This window comes from Danio rerio, chromosome 1 (assembly GCF_049306965.1).
Source record: "Danio rerio strain Tuebingen ecotype United States chromosome 1, GRCz12tu, whole genome shotgun sequence".
In the NCBI taxonomy this organism is placed as follows: Eukaryota; Metazoa; Chordata; class Actinopteri; order Cypriniformes; family Danionidae; genus Danio; species Danio rerio.
Genome location: NC_133176.1, coordinates 61,975,784 through 61,988,949, shown reverse-complemented (window position 1 = coordinate 61,988,949; position 13,166 = coordinate 61,975,784). Strand labels below are relative to the sequence as shown.

The 13,166-nt window shown below is 38.5% G+C and overlaps 1 protein-coding gene across 1 annotated transcript; it reads right to left on the bottom strand.

The window, feature by feature from the left end:
* Window positions 1–113: 113 nt before the first annotated feature.
* On the bottom strand, window positions 114–12,959 carry LOC141375508 (uncharacterized). Its single transcript, XM_073909129.1, has 8 exons — window positions 12,886–12,959; window positions 10,571–10,738; window positions 10,046–10,490; window positions 7,945–9,010; window positions 6,567–6,657; window positions 4,548–4,715; window positions 3,987–4,467; window positions 114–1,916 (listed from the first exon to the last, which is right to left on the bottom strand). Exons 2-8 carry the CDS (start codon window positions 10,736–10,738, stop codon window positions 787–789), a joined length of 3,549 nt encoding a protein of 1,182 aa, XP_073765230.1. The 5' UTR covers window positions 12,886–12,959; the 3' UTR covers window positions 114–786.
* Window positions 12,960–13,166: the final 207 nt, after the last annotated feature.

Here is a 13,166-nt window from a genome sequence, read left to right as displayed (position 1 = left end):
CAAATGTTTAACATTATCAGTTCTTTTAGTATTTGCTTTAGCCATATATGGCAGGATAACATGTTAATTAATATGTGAAGGTGACATGTGTGAAGATTACGACAGCACTCAACTTCAAAAAGAGGACTAAAACATCAGTTTATTTACAGAAGGGGGAAGAGTGTCCATGATCACCCTGCTAAAAAATCCAGCTTTAACCAGCCTAGGCTGGTTGGCTGGTTTTAGCTGGTCAACCAGGCTGGTTTTAGAGAGGTTTCGGCCACTTCCAGGCTGGTTTCCAGCCATTTCCAGCCTGGTCTTAGCTGGTCAGGCTGGAAAATGACCAGCTAAATCCAGCTTGACCAGCCTGGTTTAAGCTGGACATAGCTGGTTTTGGCTGGGCTCCCAGCTTGGCTAGGCTGGTCAAGCTGGTTTTAGCTGGTCATCTCCCAGCCTGACCAGCTAAGACCAGGCTGGAAATGGCTGGAAACCAGCCTGGAAGTGGCCAAAACCCCTCTAAAACCAGCCTGGTTGACCAGCTAAAACCAGCCAACCATCCTAGGCTGGTTTAAGCTGGATTTTTCAGCAGGGCAGCTTTAAAATATCATGATAAAATATAAATATTAAGTCTTTGATTCAAAAACACACACCGATCTGAACATTACGGTGAATTTAACAAACAGGATGCATATCCAGTAATTAAAGCTGAAAAACATTATCGTTTTAGCTTTTAAGCTTTTGAAACTCGTGTAGCAACACAGCTTGGTGTTTTCATATACACACTATTAATGTAATTACAAAATTAAACTATGAGGATTCTGAGACGGCGTGTTTCTTCTTGTGTGTATTCAAAAGCCATGGGAAACTGAATCTCTCGCTGCAGAGGGAGCAGTGGTACGGTTTTTCCCCTGTGTGAATTCGCTCATGATTGCGAAGAGTGTCTGGTCGTGTGAAACACTGGTCACAGTGCGAGCATGTGTACGGTTTTTCCCCTGTGTGGACTCTCTGGTGAATTCTGAAAGTTAGGCTTCTCGTAAAGCTCTTGCCGCAGTCGGGACACAAGTACGGTTTCTCTCCGGTGTGAATTCTCTCGTGGGTTCTCCGGTGTGACTTACTTCGGAAACATTTGTCGCAGTGAGAACACTGATACGGACGCTCTCCAGTGTGCATCCACTCGTGTTCCTTCAAGGAAGACTTGCTATAGAGAATTTTCGGGCAGTGTGAACACTGAAATGTACTGTCTCCAGTGTGAATACTCTTGTGGGCTTTCAAGGTGTTCAAATTAGAGAAGGATTTCTGACAGTGTGAACACTGATACGGTTTCTCTCCAGTGTGAATTCTCTCGTGGGTTTTCAAGTGCTTTTTAGTACCAAAACTTTTCCCACATTGCGAACACTGATATGGTTTCTCCCCGGTGTGAATTCTCTCATGATGATTCAAGTTTGAATTAGTACCGAAACATTTCTTACAGTGTGAACACTGATACGGTTTCTCTCCGGTGTGAATTTTCTCGTGGTTTTTCAAGTTCATCCTAGTTCGGAAACTTTTCTGACAGTGCGAACACTGATACGGTTTCTCTCCAGTGTGAATTCTCTCGTGAGCTTTACAGAGATATAACTCAAAGAAACATTTCTGACAGTGTGAGCACTGATACGGTCTCTCTTTGTTGTCTGTTTCGTCAGTGTGCTTTTTCATATGTCGCAACAGATAATATTTTGTCCCGAAACGCTTGTCGCACTGGTTGCACTGGAATGGTTTTTCTCCAGTGTGTGCCCTCAGGTGAACCCCCAGTATTGAAGCTGATCTAAAACTCTTCCCGCATTGCTCACAGTGATGATTCTTTGGCTTTTGAGTTTTTCCAGAGGAACTCTTCCCTGTGGGCTGCTGTTTAGATGTAGAGGGCATTTCTCCATCACAATGTGGATCAGCAGCAGCATCTGTAACAAGATAATAAAGACTGGAATTTGTACATTTTCTAATGTGGTTATTGAATTGCAGACGTTTGTGATTTAAGTAAAGATTATCGCAATATTTAATATCACAGAAAAAAAAAATCACATTTTTCCAATATCATACAGCCCTATCCCAATTCGCCCTGAGCCCTTCCCCATAGTTTTGCAAGATCAGATGAAGGGGTCGGGGTGTCCCAATTCTCTTTAGCTTGAAGATGTAGGGCTAAGGGAAAGGGCTAGACAGCCCTTGAAACAGAGATTTTTCAGGACCACACTAGAAAATAAGAGGTAGGAAAGTTTTCCACAATACACCAGCTACAACAGCAACATGGCTGCACACGTGAGTCAGGAGATACACAAATTTAATTTTTTTTTGGCATTAAAAAGAAGTTTTATAAAAAATAAAAAAAAAACAAGCATACATTTAGGCATGGGCCGGTATAAGATTCTGAAGGTAGGATAACCTTGGATAAAAATATCATGGTTTCACGGTATCACAGTATTGTTTATTTAAAATATTTTGAAGCAGTAAACATGTCAGGCTACATGAATGATTGATTTCTGCTGTATTCATTTGTTTCAAAAACAGATTGAGAAAAGAAAAAGCCAAATTTGGCTATCTATAATCCATAATAATATTTCTTGTATAGTATAACCCCAAATCAGAAAAAGTTCACGAAAAACACAATAAAAAAGGAGTGATTTATAAATTTACTTGGACTTGTAGTTCATTACAGTCAGTACAACAAACATTATTTAATGTGTTTCTCGTGATTTTTATTGTATTTTTCCTCAAAATAAACAAGCATGTATTCCAATTTTGGTTCTTGCAACACGTTTCAAAAAAGTTAAAGCTGTAAAGCATTTACCACAAAGCATTAACTTTGGCATTCACAACACTTAAAAGACACAAAAGGACTGAAGACACCAAGTGACGACTGTTTCAGGTGTAATTTCATCCCATTTTTCCTGCAAACAAGTCATAGGGTGGGAATGAGTACAAGGACTTAGTTGCTTCAAAATGCGCCACACATTCTCTATTGGAGACAGGTCGGGACTGCAGGCAGGCCAGTCCAGTACCTGTATCCTCTTTCTCCGCAGCAGGACTCTGTAATGTGTGCAGTATATGGTTCTGTTCTGCATTGTCTTGTTAAACTCTGCATGAGCGTCCCTGGAGAAGAAGGCAGCATATTAAGCTCCATAATCTCGCTGTACAGTTCAGCATTAATGGAGCATCACAGAAGTGCAGGTTACCTTTGCCAAGGGCACTGACACAACCACATCCCATGACAGAGCTTGGCTTTTGGACTTGTTGCTGGGAACAGTCTGGAAGATCCTTTTCTTCTTTGGTCTGGAGCACACATCGTCCATTTCTCCCCCAAAAAACCTGAAATACTGATTCATCTGAGCACAGTACACATTTCCACTGTGATGGTCCATCCCAAATGCCTCCGAGCCCAGAGAAGTTGGCAGTTCTTTTGGACACTGTTAACATAGGGGTTCCTTTTGGCACAGTACAGTTTTTACTCACATTTGAGGATGTAACTCTGTATTGTGTTGCTTGACAAAAGTGTACCACAGTAGTGCTGAGCCCATGTGCTGATGTGGCTTATAGATGAATTAGGTCTCTTGATGCAGCGCCGCCTGAGGGATCGGAGATCACAGTTGTTCAGTTTAGGCTTGCGCTCTTGTCCTTTACGCACTGAAACTCCTTCAGATTCCTTCAATCTTTTATTGATGCTATGAACTGTTGAAGGTGAAATATCCAAATGTCTTCCTCTCTTTCTTTGAGGAACATTGTTTTTAAACATTTCAATTATTTTCTGCACAATATTAATTAACGAATTTACCTGGTTACTAACCCTAAACTGCTCCTGTCCTAACCTTTTTTGAAATATGTCGCAAGAACCGAAATTGGGGAAGGGTAGGGCCTTAATGAATTCTTTCCAAGATGAGCTCTTCAAGTAAAACTGTATTCATATCGCAATATGTAATATCACAGACAAACAAAACATAGCATTTCTCTAATATCATGCAGCCCTGTGAGTGACATACCTGGAAAAACAAAGTCATCATCATCATCATCATCCTTCTCCTCCACATCCTTGTTCCGATCTTCGTTGTCATGATCACAGTCATCATCATCATCATCATCAGGTTTTTCATCTGAAGTGTTTTCTTCTTTTTTGATCTGGATCAGGTTAAGGTATTGCTCCACTTCAACATAACGCATCATTGGTGTCTGCTGTGCTCCAACATCATCTTTTCTTTCTTCATCATCATAATCACCATCATCACCTTCCTCCTGCTCGCTCTGATCTTCTTCTTCTGTGGTGTTTTCTGTGCTCTGCATTATGGTTCTGCAGTCCTCCTCCTCTACGGAGCACATCTTCAGTGTGGTCTGCTGTTCTCCAGCGTCTGGCTCAGAGCTCTGATGATCCTGAGCGTCAGTATAACAGAGTAAAGTCAGGCTGAGCTCTGAGTTCTGCGTGTCTCTGGATCTCTGAGCTCTGACGCCGCACAGCGAATCCTGACGCTGAAAAACACAAGAAACATCAGCTGCGTCTGACAGAGAGCTCATCAATCCACCTTCAGGACATGAAGATCTGCTCAAACCTCTGGCTGGAGTTTCTCTCCTCTTTCTCTCAGCTTGGCCTCCAGCGACGCCACCTCTTTCTTCAGCTGACAGATTTGACTGATGAAATCCTCAATATCCAGCATGGACAGATCAGTTCCTACTGATTTACAGCAGCTCACGTCCACCTGCACCTCCATGCTCAACATCTGCACACAAACAGTAAAACTCATTCAATATTATGTGTGTTGCACATTTGTAAATAACTCAAACACAGCATGACTTTGTTAGTATGTTGAACTTTTGCTGTCATGACTGAACACTGATTTACACTTAAACTTTCTCTGATCTGTTTAAAAAATGCCAAGATGCTTAAACATTTTAAAATATGTGTTCAATGCATTACATATTTATTTATTTAGTTTTTAAAACCACAAGTGTAAGTAAATGGTGAGGAATTGTTATTTTTTGGTGAACTACACCTAATACATTATCTAGTCTGAACATAAACACTTTAACATGAGCAAAATACACTTTCATGGACCACAAACTGAACTCATTATATACTGAACATTAACAAAATTACACAGAACTAATCCATTATTAAAGAAAATAACATTTTATTTAGGAAATTACTCAGAATTAATTTACTTTATAAATGTTTGTAAACTGAATTTCAGTAATGATTCAACACAGAAGGAAAATTATACAGATATTATAAAATATTAAATAATTACAGTCATCGTTTAGATATATGAACAAGTGTTATATACTAAAATAACTGAAAATTAATTGTTAGTATACACTAAAAGCACATGTATGTCTGCTGTCTGGATAATGCGTTACAAGTTCAGGGTTTCTGCAGGTTTCACCAAGTTAAATTTGAGAATTTTAAGGCCTTTTTAAGACAATTATGAATGAAATTATAGACATATACAGGGTTAAATGCTAAAGATTTATTTTATCGAATATCCCAGTTAGAAAAGATTTTAACTTGCCCCATCAAAAAAAAAAAAAGTATAAAATTTAATACATTTAATAAATTTGTTTGAATATTTTTTTTAATTAATTTTTAAACATATCTATTCACAAACCCTATAACCCTGATTAAGAACAGAACAAAACATCTGTCACTTATTGCAGTCTAAAACAATAACAATTTAATAATAAAAAGAAATTAAGTCAGGTCAGTGTCCTCGGCAGTGAATAAATGGAGAACATTTAAGCAAATGTTACTGTAAGGAAAGTAAATAAAATAGTAAATATTTAAATTTTTAAATAAAAAGTCAAAAGCTTTATCGAGATGGATTGTTAGTGATTGTATGGGTGTTGATGGCCAGATTGAGTAGCTATACATGAACAAAGGAAAATTAAGACCTGTTTAAAAAAAGATTGAAGACCTACAACACAACATTTCAGTAGACTTAAGACTTTTTAAAGCCCCCGCGGATACCCTGAAGTTACAAATATTTAAGCATTTAGGCACAATAAGGCACCATTTGTTTTTTTAATAAAGTCTAGTGTTTTATATTTTAATAAAGTTTTATTGTTTTATATTTGAGATAAATAGTATTTATTATTTTATTATTCAATTTCTGTATCTGAATATGCTTATACTCACCAGAAAAGCTTAAAGTGCTGTAAATTTCACTTTTATTTTAGCTCTATTATATTTATCTGCTTTTTTATTTTGATTATTTTGTTCTATTGCATGATTCACTCCTGTACAGGAGCATCAGAATTAATCTAATTTAATGGATTCTTTCCAAGCAGAGCTCCTCAAGTGAAACTGTATTCATATCTCAATATATAATATCACAGAAAAACAAAACATCGCGTTTCTCTAATATAATCATGCAGCCCTGCCTGTGTGACATACCTGAGGAGGAATGTCAGTTACTGTGTTGCTGAAGTTACACACACCATGGCTAAAACACGGCTACTGCTTAAACACACAAGAGCGAACGCTTCATCTGAGCACATTTAAACACTGGAGGCAGAAAAATAACAAGTACATGAACAGATAAATCAGATTAATAACTTCTCTCAGCAACACTCACCGTCTGCTTTTCTTCATTGGTTTTCGCGCTGGACTGGAAAGCGTCACAACAGCGCCTCCTGACGCACGAGCGACGCAATCGGCTAACTCCACTTCACAAATATAGCATTTTTAGGGGGGGTTGTTATTGTCTCTATTTCAATAAGCTTTTAATTCGATTACATTCCTAAAATGTTGTTTTGCTCCATCTTTCAAGTGCTGAATGTTAGACATTGACGACGTAGTGCTTTGAACGAGGCTTAAATGATGTGCTTGGATTTGGATCTCCCCTCCCCCACTACTTTCTACATGAAAATAACGTCCAAGCACCATTTGAATCTTAACGGACACTTTTCACAAGACGCGTTTAACGGTCTTCAGCATCTTAAACACCTTAAAGTTTTTAATATTTAATTTTTCAACAGTATAAACACTGTATGTATTAATGTATATCATATTAACATCAAATTACAAAAAACTAATTCCCACTTGTGTGAGGTGTTTGTAATACAGCGTCTATGGGGGCAGGGCAGTAAATTTGATATTTCTCTTCTGGCTGCCGTTATCAGTCACGCATGTTATTGCCACATTTGTACTCCCAGGACAAATGTCATTGAACCGCACTATAGTCAACCGCAAAGCCAATGTAAAGATGCTGGACTTTAGCGCGGTGTACAGTTGTAGTAACGAGCAAACGAAAAAAAGAAAAAGCACAACGGCAGAACATTTCACAGGTAAGGTTTAGTTTTTTATGTTTTTGTATGTCACAAACTTTTGTGCTAAACAAGTATTGATGGTAATACAGTCACTTAATGTGGCAAATGGAAGCACCAACACGCGCTAAATACTTGACTAGTGCTAGATTTGTTGAATAATAGATTTGTTGCTCTAGTCCAGCGTTTCCCAACCCCCAATAACTTCAGGTTTTGGAGTCTCTTCTTATGTTCTGGTGAGTTGATTCAGTTGTGTTTGATAAGGGGCGAGGCTGAAAACCTTTACTGTTGGTGTGCCTCCAGAAACAGGATTGGGAAACACTGCATTAGACTACGGTAGATGGGGGTTTTCCTTCCAAACCGGTCAATCAAACATAGAATCACCAGGTCTGGGAATGTTTGTGCAGTTGATGATCCTTTGAAATCGCTTTAGTCAGGTGACCTGGATGTTTCGAAACATTTCGGAGCAGTGTTTGGACACATCTGCGGTTTGGGATCTCGGCACTGTGTCGAAACGTCAGTTTTGTGCCAGCCATCCTTAATGAAGTCTTTGATTCAAAAACCCACACTGATCTGAACATTACAGTAAATAACAGTTCACTCGTTACATTTCACATTACAGACCCATGTAGCAAAGCAAGTTGGTATTTTTATAAACACAACATCAATGTATTTACAAATTTTACCTACAAGGATTTTAAGACAGCGTGTTTCTTCTTGTGGGTCTTCAAAAGCCATGGAAAACTGAACCTCTCGCTGCAGAGGGAGCAGTGGTACGGTTTTTCCCCTGTGTGACGTCGCTCATGATTCCGCACAGCCTCTGGTCGAGAGAAACACTTGTCGCAGTGTGAGCATTTATACGGTCTTTCCCCTGTATGAGTTCTTTGGTGAAGTTTTACATCACTCGACTGAACAAAACCCTTCCCACAATAATTACATGTATACGGTCTTTCCCCTGTGTGGTGTCTCTGATGAATTGTGAAAGAAATTTCTGTCTTGAAGCTCTTGCCGCAGTCAGGACACAAGTACGGTTTCTCTCCGCTGTGAACTATCTCGTGTCTATTCCGGTGTGACTTATTTCGGAAACGTTTGTCACAGTGCGAGCACTGATAAGGGAGCTCTCCGGTGTGCATCCACTCGTGTTGTTTTAGGGTATTCTTATTACAGAGAATTTTCGGACAGTGTGAACACTGCAATGCCTGTCGCTGATATTTGGAGTTCGACACTCCGGTGTGAATTCTCTCATGGATTTTCAATGAGTTCTTAGTACCGAAGCATTTGTTACAGTGTGAACACTGATATGGTTTCTCTCCGGTGTGAATTCTCTCGTGTTGATACAAGTTTGACCTATCACAGAAACTTTTCTGACATTGCGAACACTGATACGGTTTCTCTCCGGTGTGAGTTCTCTCGTGTGTTTTACAGGAATGCAACTCAAAGAATCTTTTCTGACAGTGTGAACACTGATACCGTCTCTCTTTGTTGACCGTTTTGTCGGTGTGTTTTTCCATATGGCGCAACAGATAATATTTTGACCTGAAACACTTGTCGCACTGGTTGCACTGGAACGGTCTCTCGCCAGTGTGCGCCCTGATGTGAATCGTCAGTTGAAATGTTGATCTAAAACTCTTCCCGCATTGCTCACAGTGATAATTCTTTGGCTTTTGAGTTTTTCCAGAGGAACTCTTCCCTGTGGGCTGCTGTTTAGATGTAGAGGGCATTTCTCCATCACACTGTGGGTCAGCAGCAAAACCTAAAATGGAGATAAAATGTGTTTTATGTCACTTCAGTAAACAAATAATCAGTAAAGACTGACATTTTAAAGGGTCACGAATCACCAGAACACGTGTTTTGAGCTGTTGACAGTCGTATATGTGTCCCACACTGCTAAAAACACTATTAGGACACGTATATCTCACTAACAAGTGAAAATTGGTTGTTTTTGCGTTATTTCTAGCAAATTTGTACTTCCAGTTTGAAACAAATTTTTTAAGGCGCGTCATGGCCATGAGATCTTAGCATGTATTCCAGCGTGTAGACTGCACGTCTGTACCTGGGTGTCCTGTATTACGTCTCTGAGTGTGTTGCATTGATTCATGAGTATGGCTTGGTTCCCAACCAATCAGCGCGCTCCATTATGAATGCGCTGCAACTTCATTAGTATGCATGATAGCTTTCTTAGACTGTACCTGAAACAGTGTTCAGGTTTGTATTTGCAGTACTTTTTTGGGCAAGTAATGCCACTTTTACTAGAGTATGATTTTTCAGTACTCTTTCCACCACTGATAATTTCTAACAATAAAACAGACCAGAGTCAATTATTCCACTTATAATGTGCACTATTTTCTAATAATTCAACATAGAGGAGTCAATTATTCTGATTATGAAACTTATACTGTTCATTATTTTCCAATTAAAACTTTAGCTTTGCAATTATTTTAAAATATCGACACATCTTAAGATATTCATCAGCCAATCAGAATCAACGATTTAGCAGCATCGTAGAATAAACTTTATTATTTGATTTCTGTATCTGAATACGTTTAGACTTATCAGAAAAGCTTAAAGTGCTGTAAATTTCACTTTTATTTTAGCTCTGTTGTATTTATCTGCTCTTTTATTTTGAATATTTGATTCTATTGCATGATTCACTCCTGTACAGGAGCTTCATAACTAATCTAACTTAATGAATTCTTTCCAAACTGAGCTCTTCAGGTGAAACTGTATTCATATCTCTATATATAAGATCACATTTCTCCAATATCATGCAGCCCTGTGTGTGACATACCTGGAGGAACAAAGTCATCATCATCATCATCATCACCTGGATCATAATTGTCATCATCATCGTTGTCATTATCATCACCACAGTTATCATCCTCTGGCTTTTCTTCTGCAGTGTTTTCTTCTTGTTTGATCTGGATCAGGTTAACGCAGTCCTCCAGTTTAACAGAACACATCTTTATTGGCATCTGCTGTGCTCCAACATCATCTTTTCTATCTTCATCATAATCACCATCATCCTCCTGATCTTCTTCTTTGCTCTGGATCAGGTTTCTGCAGTCCTCCTCTCCTACGGAGCACATCTTCAGTGTGGTCTGCTGTTCTCCAGCGTCTGGCTCAGAGCTCTGATGATCCTGAGCGTCAGTATAACAGAGTAAAGTCAGGCTGAGCTCTGAGTTCTGCGTGTCTCTGGATCTCTGAGCTCTGACGCCGCACAGCGAATCCTGACGCTGAAAAACACAAGAAACATCAGCTGCGTCTGACAGAGAGCTCATCAATCCACCTTCAGGACATGAAGATCTGCTCAAACCTCTGGCTGGAGTTTCTCTCCTCTTTCTCTCAGCTTGGCCTCCAGCGACGCCACCTCTTTCTTCAGCTGACAGATTTGACTGATGAAATCCTCAATATCCAGCATGGACAGATCAGTTCCTACTGATTTACAGCAGCTCACGTCCACCTGCACCTCCATGCTCAACATCTGCGCACAAGCAGTAAAACTCATTCAATATTACATGTGTTGCACATTTGTAAATAACTCAAACACAGCATGATTTTGTTAGTATGTTGAACTTTTGCTGTCATGACTGAACACTGATTTACAATTAAACTTTCTCTGATCTGTTTAAAAAGTGCAAAGATGCTCAAACATTTTAAAATGTGTTCAATGCATTACATATTTATATATTTTGTTTTTAAAACCACAAGTGTAAGTAAATGGTGAGGAATTGTAATTTTTTTGGTGAACTACACCTAATACATTATCTAGTCTGAACACAAACACTTCAACATGGGCAAAATACACTTTCATGGACCACAAACTGGATTCATTACTGACTGAACAATAACAAAATTACACAGAACTAATGCATTATTAAAGAAAATAACATTTTATTTTGGAGAATACTCAGAAATATTTTACTTCATCATTGCATGTAAACTGAATTTCACTAATGATTCAACACAGAAGGAATATTATACAGATATTATACATATATGAAATTATCAGTAATTGTTAACATATTCAGACATATCAATAAGTGTTATATACTGAAATAACAGCAAATTAATTGTTAGTATACACTTAAAGCACACGTATGTCTGCTGTCTGGATAATGCATTACAAGTTCAGGATTTCTGCAGGTTTCACCAAGTTAAATTTGAGACTTTTAAAGCCTTTTTAGGACAACTATGAATAAAATTTTAGACATATACAGGGTTAAATGCTAAGGAATTGTTTTCTCAAATATCCCAGTTCGAAAAGATTTTAACTTGCCCCATCAAAAAAAAAAAGTATAAAATTTAATAAATTTAATAATACAATAATAATAATTTTGTTTGAATATTTTTTGTATTAATATTCAAACATATCCCTTCACAAACCCCAAACCCTGATCAAGAACAGAACAAAACATCTGTCACGTACTCTAGTCTACAATAATAATTTAATAATAATAAAAAAATTAAGTCAGGTCAGTGTCCTCGGCAGTGAATAAATGGAGTACATTTAAGCAAATGTTACTGTAAGGAAAGTTAATAAATGCTATTTTTAAATAAAAAGTCAAAAGCTTTATTGAGATGGGTTGTTGTTGGTTGTATGGATGTTGATGGCCAGATTGAGTAGCTATACAGTGGCGCGGTAGGTAGTGCTGTTGCCTCACAGCAAGAAGGTCGCTGGGTTGCTGGTTTGAACCTCGGCTCAGTTGGCGTTTCTGTGTGGAGTTTGCATGCTCTCCCTGCCTTCGCGTGGGTTTCCTCCATACGCTCCAGTTTCCCCCATACTCCAAAGACATGGTACAGGTGAATTGGGTAGGTTAAATTGTCTGTAGTGTATGAGTGTGTGTGTGTTTGAATGTGTGTGGATGTTTCCCAGAGATGGGTTGCGGCTTGAAGGGCATCCGCTGCGTAAAATAACTTGCTTGATAAGTTGGCGGTTCATTCCACTGTGGCGACCCCGGATAAATAAAGGGACTAAGCCGACAAGAAAATGAATGAATGAAAAAAAAGATGAAAGACCTACAACACAACATTTCAGTAGACTTAAGACTGTTTAAAGCCACCGCGGACACCCTGAAGTTTCAAATATTTAAGCATTTAGGCACAATGAAATATAAGGCACCATTTGTATTTTTGTAGTGTATTGTTTTATATTTTATTTTAATAGTTTTATTGTTTTATATTTAAGATGAAGAGTAGTTTTCAATTTCATTCAATTTCTGTATCTGAATATGCTGTGCTGTAAATTTCACTTTTATTTTAGCTCTATTGTATTTATCTGCATGATTCACTCCTGTACAGGAGCATCAAATTTAATCTAACTGAATGGATTCTTTGCAAGCAGAGCTCTTCAAGTGAAACTGTATTCATATCTCAATATATAATATCACAGAAAAACAAAACATCGCGTTTCTCTAATATAATCATGCAGCCCTGCCTGTGTGACATACCTGAGGAGGAATGTCAGTTACTGTGTTGCTGAAGTTTCACACACCATGGCTAAAACACGGCTACTGCTTAAACACAAAAGAGCGAACGCTTCATCTGAGCACATTTAAACACTGGAGGCAGAAAAATAACAAGCACATGAACAGATAAATCAGATTAATAACTTCTCTCAGCAACACTCACCGTCTGCTTTTCTTCAGTGGTTTTCGCGCTGGACTGGAAAGCGTCACAACAGCGCCTCCTGACGCACGAGCGACGCGCTCGGCTCACTTCACTTCACAAATATAGCATTTTTAGGGGGGTTGTTCTTGTCTCTATTTCAATAAGCTTTTAAATCGATTACATTCTTAAAATGTTGTTTTGTTCCATCTTTCAAGTGCTGAATGTTAGACATTGACGACGTAGTGCTTTGAACGAGGCTTAAATGATGTGCTTGGAATAGGATCTCCCCTCCCCCACTACTT